The sequence below is a fragment of the Bolinopsis microptera genome, chromosome 1, assembly GCF_026151205.1.
Source record: "Bolinopsis microptera isolate Bmic1 chromosome 1, MBARI_Bmic_1.0, whole genome shotgun sequence".
Lineage (NCBI taxonomy): Eukaryota > Metazoa > Ctenophora > Tentaculata > Lobata > Bolinopsidae > Bolinopsis > Bolinopsis microptera.
The window spans coordinates 14,884,681-14,903,517 of NC_087072.1; the positions used below are offsets into that span (position 1 = coordinate 14,884,681).

Genomic DNA, 18,837 nt, shown 5'->3' on the forward strand with positions numbered 1-18,837 from the left:
GTCAGGAGGTCTGACAGACTGACTCCAAGACGGTGTTTTTAACATAGGCAATGATTCCACGTTAGTGGTAATTCAATGTGCAGAGTTCAAGAGTGGAAGGTTAATAAAGAGATTAGATTGGCGGCGGATATCCTCTTTTTGAGTGCAAGGTGCCGCTTTGTTTTACAATTAGTAGACAAAGTTGGACGACGGAAACGCTGGAAGTAACATTGAACACTATTTAGGACTTAAAATAAGAAAGCATGGAGAAATAATAAACCTACCCTGGGAATTTCATCCATGCAGACTGCAGAGAATGGGATTATACTAGCACAACTTTTATAACAAGCTCGGTTCTATCTTGTGCAATCGTTTCATATCAGCTGAGACTTCTATACAACAACTTCCGCTCACCAGTTATCACATTGTGACTCACACAGTATAGTGGGGCCAAACGTGAGAGTTTAGAAAAAATTGATTCTGTTCAGACCACATCATTTATACGGGAATTATTTCCATACAGTGCACGTCAACTCATCAACTAGGCAGACAACAACATTCATGGCGATGTCTCTATTTTTGGAAATTACATTAGATTTAGACGGAAGACGAATTTTGAAGTCGAAGACAGGAAAAACAGTTGGATCACGACAATGTTTTGATCAGTCACGAAGGAGGAGGGAGGGAGCAACCCCATCGATGCCCATTTTACCTTAAATTTCGAGGAATAAATGGGCGAAATGGACATCATTTTCGGTCTAAATCGAAATATCAAAAAATTAATATTTCTGATATCATACTCTATTGAGCTGTACTTGCTAATTGGAGGACGGTGAAGTTTATATTCATTATAACTCAAGTTTTAGCTGTTTTAAGGTTTAAAAGCAGCAATGTTCATGCCAATTCGACCAAACGTTTAGGACAGAGGAATAAATAGGCAATGGGCTTCTTTGTTAGCTCACCTCCCCCTTTCCCATCAAGATTTTGCCATATACTAACCCGCTCCAAACAACTCGTACCCTATACAGCCATCGGCAAATGCATGCCTCTGATGAATTCTGGGAGAGATCCAAATTTGCTAGTACAAAATGATGTTTGCGCGTGGAGTGGCTGATAGTGACAAACACCTGCATTGTGCATGTCCAACATTCAATGAACTACTGTCTAATAAAGGTGGTTGTGAGTGTGAAGTGTTGCTAGCTGCTCGTCTGAATCAGTAATCAGGCATGTTTTGTGTGCAAATGGGATTCCCTATCTCAATACCCTTTTCGTGACACTGTGGGATGGGACTGTAGTTTGGTGATGCCTGATCACTGATGGTAAATGTATTATGAATGAACATTTTTGTTTGGTTATGGGGTGTTGTATAACGTACGTGTGGTCCGAACCACATGACTCATGAAATAAATTTGATGCTAAAACTTGCTTAACTTGGGGACTTTCCATCATCCAAGAAGCCTATTAATGAATTTTATGAAGCCGTGTCGAGCAGTTTGGATACGATGGCGTGTTTGACAGGTCACGTACGTTCGGACTTGATCCAGCAAACTATCGGCGCGCGCCGACAGAGCTTTCAAATTCGCGATTTTGGGCGCGAATCTGTAGAGTGCCTAAAAATTATCCTCAAAAAAAACATTCGGCGCTAGCGCGTTCCCGAAGAAGAGGGATTTTCAAATTTGCGTGTAACCTGATAACTAGATCTATATTCTGTGTATCTGTATTCTGTGTACGTAACCACCGAGATATTGCTGAAGAAATAATACAGTGTTTCCCGAAACATAATTCGAACATAAAACGATTCGGATGAATTACAAATACATTCTTGAAACATTGAGCGATGAACACATCACTCGCGATACAATTAGTAACCAAATTCAAGTGGAGAATACAATGAAAATGAATATTTGAACTTTAAAGTTAATCCTATTACCAAAATTAGGTCAATTTCGAATTTTAATTAGCTATCAATTATCTCAAGGAAACACATTTTTTATAAATTAACATCATCACTTAACACCACGGCTAACAATTGATCCGGATTGACAGAAAGGTTTACCGGCAGAAATGTCAGCATGCTTCTTGTTTTCTTTCAGCATCCAAGTTCAATAAACCTGTCAGTTTCATAACTATTTTAACGATATTAATCAGCCACACAGGCTGCAAGATTACTCAAACACAGTATTCAGTAAGACACGTCCATTGCATTTGCAGGATTCTTGTTTGGGTCGCTGTTTTCATCGTCAGACTCTATCACACTCAAACTGATATCAGCCGATTGTTGAAGCTTCAGTCTGTTCAACTTGGCCCGTTTTGGTGTTGCACCTGAATTTATTGTTTGGTTAGAAGAGTTTTTCCAAAACAGCTGAAATAACTGATACTGTAATTTCAATTCTATTTCAGTCCACCGTGACACCAATTACTTTTATTAATAAGGAAAATTACACACCAATCAATGTATGGTTACTCACCAGTTGGCAGATCTTCTCGAACATGTTTTCCCAGATGTTGAAGTGATTGCCCAGCTTCGGAAATAAGGCCTCTAGATTGTTGGCAGGTAGCATCGCCGTTTTCCACTAGATTGGAGGCTTCCTATGGAAGATAATCTTGATATTAGTACTTCCAGTTACAGATAAATAACCATGATTTGTTGTAACATAACTCAATATCGTATAAAAATGCAACTAGTTGATATAATTCAGTAGAAAATAAAAAATTAGAGAAACGGAGACCCCACCTTCGCAAGAGCTTGAAGATTGCTGAGTCGCTCGCTGTCCTGTTCCACAGTAATCATGTCAGATTCGCAGCGCTTCTCAAATATGTAGTGCAAGTGCGGCTCTTGTGGGAACACGTCTCCATTTGACAGTAGCAACTGATGTGATGTCAGAGTGGCACTGCGCGAGCTGGAAACTTGGTTGAAATGCTCGGAAGCCACTCTTTTTACCAGGGCATCTTTCTGAGAACAAGAGTCTCTGACAGAGGCAAACTTTGAGCGTGTCAATGTAAGGTTGGATTTCACATCAGAGATCAGCTGAAATTATGGGTGTAAATTGTCAACAACAACAAATACTTTTGGATATGAACAGAGAAAAAACGTTTAATCAAAGATGGCATATTTCTTTAACAGCAAACGGAGAAATGGATACTAGACTTCCTAGAAAAGGGTAGAAAAATTTTGTATAAATGGAGGTGATATTTGTAGAGAACTTGTTCACTATTTTGTTCAATGAAAGATAATCAGGCGTATTATGAACCTACCTTGGGTTTGAGACCGTTTTGTTCTTTAAACAGTTTTATGTGACCTTCAACCACACTAGCTGTACCATGTTTTAGAGATGTTATCAGTTCTGATGCGTTTTCTTGGAGCTCCTTGTCCTCGTCTGTCACCATGACTCCCGACTGTTGAACACAGTTTACCAATTATTGTGATATAAATTGTTGTAATATAAAAGTATCATCGATCAAATTACAGGATTTTAATCCTGACGAAATCAGCTTGCTCCGAAATACGTACAAATAACAAAACAAAGATATTGACCTTTTTGACGCTGCCCTGAATGTTAGCTCGTCCGTCAAGAGAGCTCTGGAAGAGATCAGCGAAGGCGGAAGTGGTTTGTTTACTTAGCTCAGCTAGATTGTCTGTGAATTGCTGGTTCATGTTCTCGATCTTGTCTTGCATGAGGTCGTACTCTCTCTGGATCGTACGTTCCTGTTCCTCAAACAGTTGTTTGTGTTGTTCCCTGCAAGAAAAAAAGTGTCACAAAGCGCTCATTTCAACAAACCAATTGGATTCCAATTAAAAACTTCATCCTCAAAATTCACGATTTGAGAACTTGGTTTAACCAAATAAATTATGAAAGTAAGATACTAAAAGTACTAACTGTTTCTGCTCGCAAGTCTGAACTATCTTAGTACATTCCCTGATCGCCGAACTCGTCATGTATTTGAGAGCTTGCTCGAAATCTTCCAATTTAGAACTAAACGTCTGGTGCTCCTTCTCCAGCTAGAAATAAATGCGTGTTAGAAAGATATTATCTTAGTTAGAGATATTATCTAAGAATAAGATTAAGAATCTAGCAATAATTATGAATTATCTAAGTAATTATGGCAAAAAAGGCAGGTCAGCATAATTAATAGTTAGTAATTACCATCTGTATGTAGGAAGCATTGGTTTGCTCACAGTGTCCCTCTAGATCCTGTACGCTGGATATAGTCCTCTGAATAGCCGGCATCAGCTCGTTCGTCAAAAAACTTTTCAACCATTGCTCTAAAAACGTAAATAATTAGTCAATTAATTAATTAAATAATATAAAATAGATACAACGATAATTTAACCAATTAATAAAATGGTAATTAAAGATTGATTGTAACGAGCTATTATAATGTCTAGACACACACCATGGTTAGAGTCCCTGTTAACAACAGCAGTATCCAACCCACTGACAACAGTTTCCATCAGCTGGTTCAAACATGTTCTCTGCTTCTCCCTGTACTCGTTGTTCTTACTGTTGGACTCCTGGAGCAGGCTGTCTATAGCCTTGTTTCTATCTGAGAGCTGACTGTTGCTCTGAGTTACAAACTCCTCGAACATGTCATATCGGTTCTTCGTGTCCTGAGATCAGTTATAATTTAGGGATACAAGTTTCAGTCTCGTTGTTGGTGTGACGTTCGAAAAATACAGTAAATAAAAACAAAGCACGGTGCGGCCGTCAAGTGATGAATGAAAGGTTTTGTTATCATGGTTATGATGTATAGTATCATGGTTATAATGAATTATGATGTATCATCATAATTTAAGCTAACAAGATATTTGTACCGTTATGAAGTTGTTAATGAGAGTTTTGTTTTGAGACTCCACCATCTCTTTCCTGTCTATCTTCTTGTGAAGACCATCAATCTGTTTGATACTGTAGTGGAACAAACTGGATATCTTCTCTCGGGCTTCAATCAGTGCGGAAAGCTCGTCCTCCTTCTCTTTTATCAGCTGGGTTTGTGACTTCATCCGACATTCCATCTCACTGAGATATTATCTTATTGAGAATTTAATCTGAACTGTACATTTTTCCCATAAATCTGAACATCAGATTTATCTTAAACATCTCGAAATATGTCAGGGCACCAAATTTCAAGTTACCGTGGAATAAACACAAACTAAATAATCAAGCGTACAGCACTAATTGGGTACATTGCTTATTTTTGCTATCTTATCACTACTCTTGGGGGGGGGGGGGGGGGGGGGGCACTCTTATCTTCCTGTGTTTAGAGATAAGTTTATTTGTGTAATAATAATAATAAATTAATTAATAATCACTGTGTTACAGTACCATGTAACCTTAAGACCAGGCCATCCCCACCCATCCCCCTAGTTTTCCATCAGTCCTCCCTCCTCAATCGTAAAAACAGTTAAAATTAAAATGTCACTCACTTGAACTTATCGACCTCCAGATAAACCCCAGATTTGTCCCTGCTGTTCTGTAGCTCCTTCTTCAGCTTCTCTATCTCCGCAGTGTACTCCTTAATCAGAGTCTTCTTGGAGGATCTTTGGTTAACCTCCGGCTTGTTCAGGATGTTCTTAGCTCTGTTAGCGTAGTCTAGGGTGCTGAGTGTCTCCTCTAGGTTGCAGGCTGCCGGGGAGACTGTTGCAATGATAGATGTCTGGGTTCGTCCTCCCAAACTGTCCTGCAGATAATAAAGTTCAACTTTCTATAAAATTAAAATCTACAATTTTTATTTAATTCGGTACAGTGCTGTCTACGGTCACTTGCAAACAAATGACTGAAAACTTAAAACAAGCGAATAGAAGAAATTGCAGATTTAAATCTTAACTTTTACAACATAATATATAACACTGCTTTCCAAGCAGGAGATAGAACGGTACCTGTAATAAACGAGTAAGTTTACTCTCCCTGTAGGGAATGTGAGGAGCTCTGTCTACTAGAGCTGTAATAACCCGACCCAGGGTCAGCAGACTCTGGTTTATGTTGCCAGCTTCACGTGCTCGCGCGTTCGCCGCACCTGACCGTCCGATATTCTCTGAACCTGCCAAATCAACCTAAACGAGAGTACAATTAGTTTTCTAAATATTGACAAATCATGTTAGTTCAGGCTCTTTCTGACATCTTATGACTATGATAAGAAGTAAAAATGTGACAAGCCTCCCCTAAAATACCCTTATTTAAACTTACCAGGTTGAACTTGCCCATCTTGAAGACCTCCTCCTCACACTCCCCAATATCCTCCTTCTCAGCTACAGACTTGATGTGAACTGTAACTGTGAACACCACATGTGATCTACTAGAGGTGGCGTTTAGCAGTGTCTCCGCCGTGCGCCTCTTCTGCATCGCGCGGTCCATCACATGGTATACTTCGTCCTTGTTCATCACTTGTACCTCCTCCAATCCTTGAATTACTACTGATCCCTGAACAGCTATGTGTCAATACGGCAAGCCAAAATTTACAATTATTATTATAATTCTTGAAATATATCATGATAAATGAGATGATACGATTGAAAAGTTCGGAATGCGAATGATAAGTTGAAAATGTGACATGCACGCTGTGCTGATTTCATGAAGTATATGAGAGATAATTCAACATGTCCAAGAATCTTGTAAGTTTAATGCAACAATGTGGGTAGTGTGAAAAATGAAGAAAAAAACATTCCGAGATAACATGATATTGTAAGAGATCGTTCAGTGTCCTATAATGGTGTTGCTTTATTATGGGACCAGAATCTGTATTACAAGCATACAGCCAGGATTGTTCATGCGCCAGCAGTAAGTATTCCGCATTAAATAAGGGTGCATTACTTACAGCGACATTTACTCAGTACTTACAATGGAACTCTGCGAATGGGCTCATTAAATATGTGTATTAAAAGCAGTGTTATTGATATATATACTAATTTTAATGAAATTAGGTCATACCTTGATACTTTAACGATCATCAAATTTCGAATTTGACAGACAAAAATTCTTTGTCCACTTAAGGAAAGACAATTGTCCATTGATTTGTGAAAACTATTATATAATATACATTAAATCTACACTCTACAGCGACTTAACCGTTAAATTGAAATAATAGTGCTATAGAATATTAGTCTTAACTCTTATATTGTGACTATTTGATAAACACATAAGTTCAAATCCGATCCCAATCAAAGGGTATAGTCATGTTAAAGTGCTGAATCATAAAAATATCATTCATGCTAAAATCTCATATTATTTAGTACTCAATCGTTGTAGGTAATCAAGTTTGGGCGTTAGTAGTTTCCATGCTTTGAAACATGCCTATATTACTAACAAATTCTTATTCGGGAACGTGATCAGTCTCATGTCATGCTTGATGCTTGGAAATCAGTTTTACAGAAATAAGACTGCAAAAGATTAAATGTGCTGTTTGGAAGTGCTTTAGAGTGCTTTAAAGAAGTTAAGATAAATGCAAGAGAAATATTTTTGCAGGAGGTAGGAGCACTGATACGCTAAGTTATGCAAGGTGTTGCTAGTGTAGCTGCATTGCTAGTGCACTAGCCTGCCTCCAACGAGCCCTTACAACACTCAGTGTACCAAGCAAACAAAGAGGAGAATAGGAGAAGGGGGTAGCAGACCAAATAGTCTGCTTCCCGGGCTCCTCCTCCTTCTCTCCAAAGATAAGAAGAGCAGCAGCAGTGCGTCACATAGCCGTAACATGCTAGGATCCCCAACTGGCGCTACTTACAATTCCACGTGATCCCGTTACCTTCCTGGTGGAATCCTCAAACAGTTTCAACTTAGTCACGTTGCTGCTGTTAGTGGACAGCAGATCAAACAGCTCCTCGTTGTAAAGTTCCAACATGCTGATCCTAACTGAGAAGTCACTAGCTTGACTGTTCAGTCGGTCGAACAAGTGGGACATACACCGAGGGATTAGACCTATTTTGGGGTCCTGGAAGGGGAGGTGTGTTGTTAGGATCAAACGTACTGAGAATTTTCACCGGTGCAGAAATCTATTTAAGAAGCTATAAACATTAAACATTGGAGGTTTAAAAATCAAGGGTTTAAGGCCACAGGGGGGGGGGTCCGAGGTCAATTTTGAGATTTTGAGATATGTTGTAGAGCTCGATCTAAATTTTCAAATGCTTTTGTCCTTACCGAAAACAAAGTTTCCTATTTGAAGATATCGCGCGTTGAATTTTGAGGTTTACCTGTAATTCTATTGTAAATGAAAACTTTAAATGCAATTGTGTTCAAAATCTATCTTCTTTTTTAGTTTATGACTTAGAACCTTGTAACTTGGCAACAATGTTCTTAAAGGTATTTTGAGTTTTTGTTATGTAACGATTTATGATATCTTGCTCCAAAGCTGAGATATGAGGTTAACCATGAGTGAGAATTACAAAATTTACAAAATTTAAAATGGTTAACCTCATAAAAAGAGTTAGGAGCAAAATTACAACAATCGTTACATAACAAACTTTGTTATTTATGTCAGGAACATAAGTTCCAAATTTGAGGTGAAATGGATAAAAGCTAGGAGAAGATAGGTTTTTGAGGTGGTAAATAAATTGTTCAGGAGAGTCAAAAGACCATGATTCTGAGAAAATATGTTAACCTCAATTTTCCAACAAATAAAGGACATATAATAGTTCTGTTCACATTGGATGGCCAATTGATACCCATTGATAAGTTTAACTTGTGATGAGAGCAACAAAATGTTAAGAACTGGTTATTTGTGAGGTTAACTGATTAAAAAGGCAATAGTTAACCTCTATTTTACGACAAACTAGTCGCTCTGGGGGGCTAAGGGTGGTGTGCAAGCGTCAGATAGTACGTGGTCTGCCAACTGGCAAAAAAATTTTTTTCGACCTCGGACCCCCCCTGTGGCCTTAAACTTTAAAATGGTAATTTTGAGCCATGACACGAACCTTTTCCCAAGGTAGACTAGAGCCAGCACTTCTTTCACCCTCCATAGTGTAAGTCTTGCCGGTTCCCGTTTGACCGTATGCGAATACCGTACAATTGTATCCTTGTAGCACCTCCTCTATTGTAGCTTGTGCTACACCTAGTGGAGTGATAGTTCTGTTTAAAAAATAGTTAAATACTTAACTCCAATTATTTAAGACCCACTGAAGGGGGCCGGGGGGTAGGGGTTAGCTGGAGGGGGGAAGACTGAAGGTGAACTAACCTTTGTAAACGTCCACCTGGGAGGACTCCGGACCGTACACGTGATCAAAAGTGTACTTCTTGTTGAGGTTAGTGTTGTGATGCTTTATTACCACCTCTTTCTTTGAGCACTGCACAATAGAAGGTGATCCTGAGTTCTTTTCTGAGCTGTTCCGGGGTCTGCATCGCACGTACACGCTCACTGGCTTCGGCTTCTCCGAATGACGAGGCATTGCTATTTGATGATGGGACGGTCAAGGTTTTTATGAGTAGTGACGGTGAAAAATGTAGATAATATAAGAAGATTGTAATGTTCGCTTTATCTAAATCCGTCTACCTAAAAATTTACAGACGTTTTAAGTGGAAACAGTAACATAACATTTTTTCAAGACTTTTAAATAGGATACTGAATAGTGACCAATACAATACAATAAAAATATGACATCATTCGCGCTAGTTTGACTTACTACACAGCAGTACAACTTACATTCGACACAAACAGTTGAAAATCAAATCAATTATTTAAACTCCTCAGTCAGATGTAACACACATGCTCTGGAATCTGAACTAGGAAATGGCTCTGCTTAACTTACTTGTGGACACTGAAAATTCTAATTCAGAGAAAATTGGGGATAAGTTTCCCATCTGATGGCGTTAAAAACAAAATGTAAAATCTACTGTCAAAACTTCCCGCACAACCCGCAATAGTTACAGTATTGAAACTGTCAAATTGCTAGAATAAGTATTCAAACAATTATATTGAAGGTTTTGCATATAACGTACAATCAACTTCGTCTTAAGAATGTATTTACTATTCTTAACTTATATTTACAGTTTCAGAGTCATAGTTAAGTTTAAAATTAGAGTCGTGCATTTTACGATAAAAAATGTTTAAAAACTAAAACCAAGCGAAATATTAGTACAACATTGTTCAATGTTGAAGGAACAAAGCTGGGGAATCATCGAAATTTTGTCGTGTCAAGAATGATCACAAAAATCTCCGGCATGCACAATTACAAACATCGCAAATGAATTTCTTGGATAACGGTCGATGATTCCCAGAACTTTAAATAAAAAAAAAATTGCTGCTTTCAAAGCAATCATGTTCAACTAAGTAACATTTGTATTGTGGAAACACATGAGTTTGACACGAAAATTAATTATATTCTTTTCCCTTGCAATTCACTCATATTCACATTTGCCCATCGCCAGGTTATCTCTCATTTTAACCCAGACAAAGTTCGATTGTCCTGTCAGAACCTGGCCTATAATCTAAGAGGTCAATATTCAAAATGCTAACTATCTTTCGTTGGAAACTGTATCACTGCCAGAATGTTTTAGGTTCAAGAAAAATCGGAAAATTGTGCTAAGCGTCCCTGACAATGGGCACACACAGATTGGTATCCTTAGCCCTCACAAACATTTTTGTGTATTGTTTCTCATCGTATCATGATCTCACACACTTTGGTATACAAACGCAATAATATATCTACAAACTAATACAAGTTTAACAAACCACAGTTCTGTCAAAATCAAGGTGTTTCAAACTTGTTGAAGAAAGTCTTTTTCTTTCCACCGAAAACACGCTGAGTAAACGTGGTTTCCTTAGCGTTGGTAGGAGTTGGAGGCTGGTACATTCCCGGTTGTACTGAAACATTAACAACAAGTCAATTTTCAGGAATGTTACTAGTGGAATGTTTACAAATAATATACACGAGCAATATTTCCCCTTCCTCCAAGGCATAAACCTAAGATAAAACATTATTTCTTTGAACATGTAATTTGGGATTGAATCTTATCATGTCCTATGATTTAGCCATATTAATAACAACATGTGTCATGTTATATTGTTATAATGCGAAGTTATTAAATGTACCGTCAGCTATCATCACAATAACAGCACACAACTGTGTACGGTTGTCGACACATAAGACCATATTTTACTACTCAACAGCATAGTATTATATAATTGTAAATTGTTTCTAACCAATACCAACATGACACGAGGGTAATCAACCGAACTCATCATATAATTACCTAACCAATTAAACAACTTACCCTTCAACATTTCAGGGGTACCGGGAGTACGAGGAGCTTCATCATTAGAGTAAGGAGTAGGAGAGGAGCAATCCTCGTGAGGGTTCAACATGTTGGTCCAGTAGTACGGGGGTAGGTCCAGCAAACATTCTACTACTTTAGCGCTGCGCTTCGTGTCACGCATCGCGCTGTCCATGTCGGTCATTGCGATGCTTGCGACTAGAGTCGGTGCAAATACTCTGGCAATGTTGGAGCGGGGCATCTTGCAGTGTTCACTCTCGGCAACCCTGCATATGTTATCGTCAACATATTATGTTAATAATACCATGGGTTCAATTTTTTCCAATAAATTCCACGATTTACAATTAGTTGAACTCGATTGATGGAATGTTTGAGTTAGGATAAAAACAGTCGCACCACAGTGGTCCGCGAAGGGGGGTCAGGCTATAATAGACCCCTTCTAGGTCATTTTGTTGTCTCAGGAGATGTTTTCTGGAGTATTTTCGCCCAAAAAGACGTTTTAAAGCACTTACAAGACCTCAAAATATACCAGAAGGGCTGAAAATGAGAAATCAAAAAATTGATTTTTTCCAAAAATACCCTGAAAATTTTAGAATTTGGCCGCTAAATTTGTTTAAAAGGCCTGACTCAAAATTCTACTCCACAACTTAAGGTCCTTAGGCAATTCTACGTTGATTCTGAAAATTTCATTGAAAAATATTGAAACCCTATTGAGTTATATTATTTTGAGCGAAATCAGTTTCGCGAATGTCGCGAACTGAGATATGGGCAATTTTGTTCATTTTTTGCCATTATTTGAACACAGAATCCACAGTTAGGTAGATATTGAGCTGATATTCATAGAGAATGTGAAGTATAGGCTTACCTAACATATAAAATTTGTCTCATCCAAAAATATTGATAATTGGCCAATTTATGGGCTAAAATCTATAAAAATCTATCAAAATTGGCGCGTATGCCCAAATATGGTCATATAGTATTTTGCTCATAACTCAGCCAATTTTTTTCAAATTTTGATAAAACTTTATATTTGTGTTCAGGAGACTATAAGCTACAAGTAAAGCACCCCAAAGCATGGTTTTGAGCTTGTTAAGGTGATTTTGCATAAATGGGATAATTGGGACCAAATATGGGCGTGGCTGATTAAAAAAAAAGTCCCAGCTTGTCCCAGGTTGAATTTTTTATGGCTAGTTAGATAATTATCTGAACTTTAGGATGCCATAGGTGGTTTAGGTGCACTCGAGCGCACTACCTAACATTTTTTTATTTTAAAACCAAAATTTTAGTTAAAAAGTGGGTCTAAAATTTGAGGGTAAATGAAAAATCAACCAAAATAGATATCAACATGATTTTTTTTTCATTAGACAGGTATTCAACACGTACAACAGCAACAACAAGAGTAAGTAAATGCATATATAGACTGCTTTATGAATATCCAGTCAGATGTAGGCCAATTTTTACTGCTAATTGCTTGAATTTCGGACTGTATAAAAAAATCGTTGATATTTATCGTACATCATTTCCACATTTTGAAATATTTTTAATTATCGTCTTTAGCATATGTACCGGCTGATAATTTATGATAAATAACAAATAAATAAACAGAATTTCATGACACTCGATTTTGGTTCAATTATAGCCTGGTGGACCACTGTGCGCACAGTACATACTTCTGCAAATGTATGATGAGGAAAGCTAGTGTATGTCTATTCTCGTGAGGGAGCTTGGATATCGTTCCGTAGAGGTGATTAGCACTTCCTTTCTCCGCGTTATTCTTAAATTCATCTGACAGCGCTGAGGTCAAAATGGGATCGTTCAGGTTCATGAGGAAGTTCTTGAGAACTCCTGTTAGGATTGTAGTGTCATCAATCTTCCGGAGGTTGGTCTGACATCTCGGTCTCAGCATCCTCTCCTTCAGCTCTTTTATTGCCTTATCTGAAAAAGCAAGTATGTTACATGAGAAATAACATTTCATTACAAATTCTGATTAAGCCAAATTTCGTAGTTTATGTTTTGATTGCAAAAGGAAACGTCCGGAAATATTAGAAAAATAGTTCACCCCATAACATGTTGATATCTTTAATTACCTGGTCCAGTGACCCTGTAGAGTCCTATCTCGTTCAGTCCCCTGGCTTCTATTTCCTGAACACACCGGAGCATAATTGACGGGACATGGGGCGGGTTCTTGGGAACGTAGGAAAAGAGACTTCCGTCTTGTTTCCGGGACGGTGTGCTAAGGATAGGGACGCAGGGCATCGGTGCTGCATTCTTACAATCTTGGTGTACCACCATCTTGCAATCTGGGAGGGGTTGATTAGGTATGGTATGGTATGGCATGGCATGGCATGGCATGGCATGGTATAGTATGGTATAGTATAAAGTATAACCATGGAACCATTTCATTATGATAAAAAATAAGCTGAAATACTAATATTTAAATTCTGAACGACTTTTAGAATTTCACTAAAGTGTTGTATGAAAACACTTACATTTACAACGTAGAGCGTGGGCAGAAAAACCGAGTCTTTTACGACAAGCTTTGCAGCCCTCTGGTTTAATCATGCTCTTGAGCGCAAAGTGATGGGGACGGTTTGGCAGGGAACTCTCGCTAGTGGTCGAGGAGATGGACTCTGTGTCAGACGGAAGATAGTCAACGTCACTCTCCGTTTCGGTTGTGGAAATAGTGGTCGCTTCTGACGATTGCACCGATATCACTGAAATTGAAAGTCGATATTCAATCTTTTTTTTGCCAGCAAATTTATATAATATAGATTTCTAAAATTTAAATTGCCTTGAATTTAAAATTTTAAAATTGAGGTAGTAATCATTATTCCACCTTCTGCTTCGACGTGAGGAACAGGGTGAGCTTTGTTGAACTTCTTGAGGTTGGGGTAAATGACAGGAGGTTCGCTACTCTCAGACGAAGTTGGTTCCATCTGGGTGAGGTATAAAATATGGTAATAAAATCGATTTTGTGGAACTGTGAAGTTGTAAGGAGATAAATCACAGGTGTAACGATACTATTGTAACAACAATTAATTTAACGCTCTTTAAAACAGAAAAAACTACCATAACTTTAATAAACTTTGATTGATTTTACTCTGAACGTTTGAAGACCATGTTTACCGTCATGTAGATGTCCTCTTTAGGAGGATGATGCAGGTTGGAAGTTCTTCTCTTCTTCACAGTCACCCCCGGCCCTGTGCTTTGTCTCTCAGATTTTCGCACGTTGGACCTCCTGGATCTGCGCCTCCACTCTGTCCTCGTCTCCTCCAACTCTCCTTCGAAACTCGGCTCTAAACTCTGATCTGAGTCCAGGTCTACTGACACATCTTCAAACACTTTGTCAAACTGCTTTCTGAGATGGCTCTTGTTAAGTCCTAGAGCTGTTTTATCTTCGTCCGTCATCATGCTCATTCTGTCTCGGTCTTCCAGGATCTCTTTTATAACACGGATTTGTTGAACCTGAAATAGAAAATCTTTTACCTCATCGACTAATCAATAACTAACTAACTAATGTATATAATATACAATATATTATTACAAATAATAAGTGCTATTTTATAGAATCTTATGTTCGAACCAACACAAATCTGCAACTTATGGATTATATTATAGTTATCTCTTTCATAAAATTGTCTCTTCATTAAATGAGGGTATTTCTTCCGTAGTACCGTATATTTTAGTATTTATACTCTGTGTTACTGACTAAAATATAAACATAACTGATAACTTTATAACACGCAGTATAACATATCTCAATGATATTGAAGTAATGAGATTTTACTTCGACTAATGAATAGCATTAGCCGACTAATAATGTAAGGCCGACTAAAATACTTCACTTACAAGTTTCTCATTCAGTTTACTTAAAGCTTGTTTCTGTGACTTCTCTTCTGCAAGCTGCTTCCTGTAAAAGGTACGGAAATGTCAAGACACGATCAAAAAGATTAACACATATTGCAATTGGGCATGATTTTTGTTTTATATAACAACTGCCCCATGCCCTTTGCCTTGGCATTTTGAATTTAATTTAATTTTAATAGAAATACAACATTGGTCTACAATTAAATAGCAAATGGCAGCTTAGAATTTGTAAAACATATGCTGTTTCACTAGAATTTATATCGCAATTAAACTTCTAGTTTAAAACAATAAAGCATTCGAAATGGAAACTATCCAGTTGGCCTTACCTCATGTGTTTGACACGGAGATCAGACGCTTCTTTGTCTGATTTGAACTGGTTGACTTGTACTCGTAGTCTGGTAACCTCTCCTTCTGCTGCCTGGCATCGCTGTTGAAGGTCTGCTTGGTTTGATATGAACTCTATCCATTCTGAGGAGAATCATTAGGCATTGGTTAGATTAAGGTAGAAGTAACGACAAGGACAGAGCTTTCAAGGATTTATTTGTATATTTCTGAAACACATCTCAGAGCTATGTACATAGTACATAAATCAGTTGAACAAACAGTACATCAAAATGGATAATATTAACCTTGCTCGAGTCCACAGTTGAGGATTGTAGATATCTGACAAAGCTCATCAAAGTAAGCAGAAGGGGCATTCCTAGCGGCACCAAGGGACTGTCGACTTGTAGACTTCTTTTTTGTCATGCTAACATTTTTTAGTATGTGATAATAATTATTTATTATTATTAAATCTAAAATAGCTAATAATTTAATAAATTATTAACAGGCCCCTAGTAACGTGGGCAATAATATACGCTTTATAAATTATATAAACAAATTGAAGTATATTTTCCAATGTTGTTAAGTGTCTCTTTAGATCTGTTTTGGTCTTTCGTGGGAGTTCCCACAATTGTTGGTTGAGAATGCTCAACATAACATACATAATGCTTGACTGCTTTATTGACACGGACAGGTACCGGGGGCAGACATCCCAACACCAGTGCGTTGGGACATAGTGTTGGTCTGCTTCAGGACGTGTTAGATCCTAGAGAAGCCGCCATCCCCTCTACTGCTTTAGCTCAGCGGCAGCATGAGCCCTGGTTTCCTGCCACATTGGTACCTCTGAAAGTACAGAAAAGTGGTGGATTTCGGGGTCCAGGATACTCCCTCTTTGTTCTTTATGGTGGTAATATTTCTCTGAGATGTTTGCAGAGTCTTTATTTCATGATCTTTCTAGTAGGTAAATCCTGGAGAGCATCATTTTGTCCCCAAAGAAATTCGACTCTCCTAATGAATGCTTTTTGTGTGCTGCTTTTTGTTAACACTTCATCTAGATAGGAATGTGAGTCTGCTCCACCCAGCTCTTCTTTCAGTTGCAGGTAACTGATAATAATTAAAAAGTGACAAATTTCCGATTCATTTAGTGAGTAGACTGGAGGAGTTTGCATTGAATTTCTTAGCGCATCCAGTCCACAACCACTGCACTACAAGGGATCTTCAGGTTTGATAGCCAGGAGATCAACGCACTCAACAATGGATATATAGATACACAATGATGTTTAGGGGCCTAACAGTGGCCTAAAGAAGAGCCTGCGCCCCACTGACCCTGCTGTGAGGGGGCGCCATATTGTCGTTTGAATGTGGGACAATTTCGAAAAAATTAACTCCAGTATTAATATCAAAATTGTGAGTTTTGCTTTAGAAACTCACTACCGGGACAAGTATCAAGAATGAAGAGACATACTTACTTAATGTGCAAAAACAAAGAGAGGACTATTCGAACCAATCATATTCTTAACAAACTATGTTAAATGTTGTAGCCTCGAGCTCCTTCGTGGAACATGGATCCCTTGGATTAGCCGAGAACTTCATTGAATATATGATGCCCCCAGCAATAGACACAGTTGCGGATCTGTCGAAGGTTAAATAAGGTGAGGCCTACAGCCTTGCCGAGAGATTTCGTATCTTGAAAGGGTATCTATCAGTACATCAACATTGTAATGTACAATAAACCATGGTTCTATAAAACGCTGTGGAAGCTCTTGAATCCTATAAGGTTGTCTTTCAGTACAAAAAACGTTGGACATGTTTAACATATAAGGATTGAGATTTGAGAGAACCGGACCAAACTGCACAAAGTTATTGACAACAATTTAAGCAAGAATATTATTCCAGATAATTGGTTTGTTTATGAACTGAGAAATATAGTAATAGTAATAATTAACAAGAAATGCGGCCGCTTTTCTTTTGTGGATGGCCGCTCAATTTCCCGATCCGTGATGGCGTATTTTATCATATTCCATACAACATGGGGACCCTATTTTTTGCTGCTTATAAGCATGCAGATATGGTGGAGTGACAGGCCGAGCACCGCCCAGTTTGCAGTTAATATAATTCCATATTGAATTTTAAGATCGTGTATATTTCTATGTAACCATATGTTTATTGTCTAAGCAACCTGACACCCGACACGGATCTGTGCAAAATAGTAATGGTAACTCAAAATAATAATAGTATGCTATTTATTAGTGCCTAGTGGGATACATGGTGAAATTAACAATGTACTTGGTCAGTTCAGCGCAGCCGTGCCAACAATTATTTAATTCAGATTATCGCGCAAAATAACTTTGCACAGGTAGTCACGTGGGCGATAACAATGCGCTTGTCAAATAAATCTTGTCAAATAAATCTCAATCCCAAGTAGTAGACTCAGTAAAAGTAGTAGAAACATATCATTCTGTTGAAGTAGGAACTTCTAACAATCATAGCCCAGTTGAGGCTCCAATCAGAAATGGAAGCAACCCTGATGCCCCTTCTGTTGTGTATCCATGTGGTAAATGCTCTCATGATGTCACCGGCTTCGAATGCGTTAAGTGTGATTGTCCCTGTGAAAAATGGTATCATACTAAGTGTTGTATGCACAAAAAAACTTTTGAAAAACTTGGGCAACACTCAGAAGTAATGTGGGTATGTAAGAATTGTAAGGCCCTAGAGAAGAAACCGGCTAAGCTAGTTAAAGTAGTTAAATGGGGTAATTATGTTTCTTTAAGTGAGATATCCAATGCTGCTGATTTAGCCTACAGTGAAATTATGAAATGGACCAAGAACATGTTCCTAGTGCCACGGGGCAAAGTGGGCAACGCCTTCATTTTTTAAGTAAGCAGATTACTCAACCTGTTTAATGACAAGACAGAATGGGAGAGTATAGCGTTGAGATTACTATTTATCTTCATTCCTATGATGCTGCAAAAACCATCTGAAAACTCTCGTGCAAAGGATCACAACATCTGTCTTGATAAAAGGCTCAAGTTATGGAAAGTTGGGGACTTGAACGCTATAATCAGTGAAGGGTGTGAGATTCAGAAACGACTTGAAGAAACACGTAAAGCCCAGGAGAGATCCCTTGCTACCAAGTTTGCACAGCTCATGATCCATGGCAAAGTCTCAGCAGCAACCAGTCTCATAAATCGTCAAAGTGGTGGACTGTTGGATGTTGATGAAACGGTTATTGGACAGCTAAAGGAAAAGCATCCCTCTGCTATGAATGCAGCAGATGAAATTTTGATCACAGGTAACAAAGTGGCAGTCGAAGAAGTTATCTTTGAAGCCATCGATTCAATGTTAGTGAAAAAGGCTGCTAAGCTGACATCAGGATCAGGTGGACCAACACTAGTAGATTCAGAGTGCTGGCAGCACATCCTGTGTTGTAGTGCATTTAGTAAATCCCAAGAGCTTGTCGCTGAAGCAATTGCCA

The 18,837-nt window shown here is 38.2% G+C and overlaps 3 protein-coding genes across 3 annotated transcripts in view; 1 reads left to right on the forward strand and 2 right to left on the reverse strand.

Moving 5' to 3' along the window:
• Nucleotides 1–18,837, forward strand: part of LOC134813011 (uncharacterized) — an 86,078-nt gene that overhangs the window by 41,505 nt on the left and 25,736 nt on the right. The window lies entirely within an intron of this gene.
• LOC134823877 (kinesin-like protein KIF11) lies at nucleotides 1,747–9,349 on the reverse strand. Its single transcript, XM_063835477.1, has 15 exons — nucleotides 9,139–9,349; nucleotides 8,879–9,015; nucleotides 7,714–7,899; nucleotides 6,162–6,395; nucleotides 5,855–6,028; nucleotides 5,402–5,655; nucleotides 4,793–4,994; nucleotides 4,375–4,588; nucleotides 4,125–4,243; nucleotides 3,858–3,979; nucleotides 3,515–3,716; nucleotides 3,235–3,375; nucleotides 2,714–3,007; nucleotides 2,448–2,568; nucleotides 1,747–2,301 (listed from the first exon to the last, which is right to left on the reverse strand). Exons 1-15 carry the CDS (start codon nucleotides 9,347–9,349, stop codon nucleotides 2,162–2,164), a joined length of 2,751 nt encoding a protein of 916 aa, XP_063691547.1. The 3' UTR covers nucleotides 1,747–2,161.
• Nucleotides 9,502–15,798, reverse strand: LOC134813914 (rac GTPase-activating protein 1-like). The gene is made up of 10 exons (XM_063821850.1): nucleotides 15,671–15,798; nucleotides 15,368–15,509; nucleotides 15,024–15,084; nucleotides 14,301–14,639; nucleotides 14,011–14,110; nucleotides 13,664–13,888; nucleotides 13,262–13,474; nucleotides 12,845–13,109; nucleotides 11,175–11,440; nucleotides 9,502–10,764 (listed from the first exon to the last, which is right to left on the reverse strand). Exons 1-10 carry the CDS (start codon nucleotides 15,786–15,788, stop codon nucleotides 10,649–10,651), a joined length of 1,845 nt encoding a protein of 614 aa, XP_063677920.1. The 5' UTR covers nucleotides 15,789–15,798; the 3' UTR covers nucleotides 9,502–10,648.

Excerpts from the sequence above, each read along its gene's own strand:
- LOC134823877 (XM_063835477.1), bottom strand. The coding sequence starts at position 9,349 with ATGCCTCGTCATTCGGAGAAGCCGAAGCCAGTGAGCGTGTACGTGCGA. Across the intron at positions 3,717-3,857 it reads CAGACTTGCGAGCAGAAACA|GGAACAACACAAACAACTGT; the intron begins GTTAGTACTTTT and ends TTTTTCTTGCAG. Across the intron at positions 3,008-3,234 it reads AAAACGGTCTCAAACCCAAG|CTGATCTCTGATGTGAAATC; the intron begins GTAGGTTCATAA and ends CCATAATTTCAG.
- LOC134813914 (XM_063821850.1), bottom strand. The coding sequence starts at position 15,788 with ATGACAAAAAAGAAGTCTACAAGTCGACAGTCCCTTGGTGCCGCTAGG. Across the intron at positions 14,640-15,023 it reads GTAAACTGAATGAGAAACTT|GTTCAACAAATCCGTGTTAT; the intron begins GTAAGTGAAGTA and ends TTTCTATTTCAG. Across the intron at positions 10,765-11,174 it reads TACCCCTGAAATGTTGAAGG|TACAACCGGGAATGTACCAG; the intron begins GTAAGTTGTTTA and ends TTAATGTTTCAG.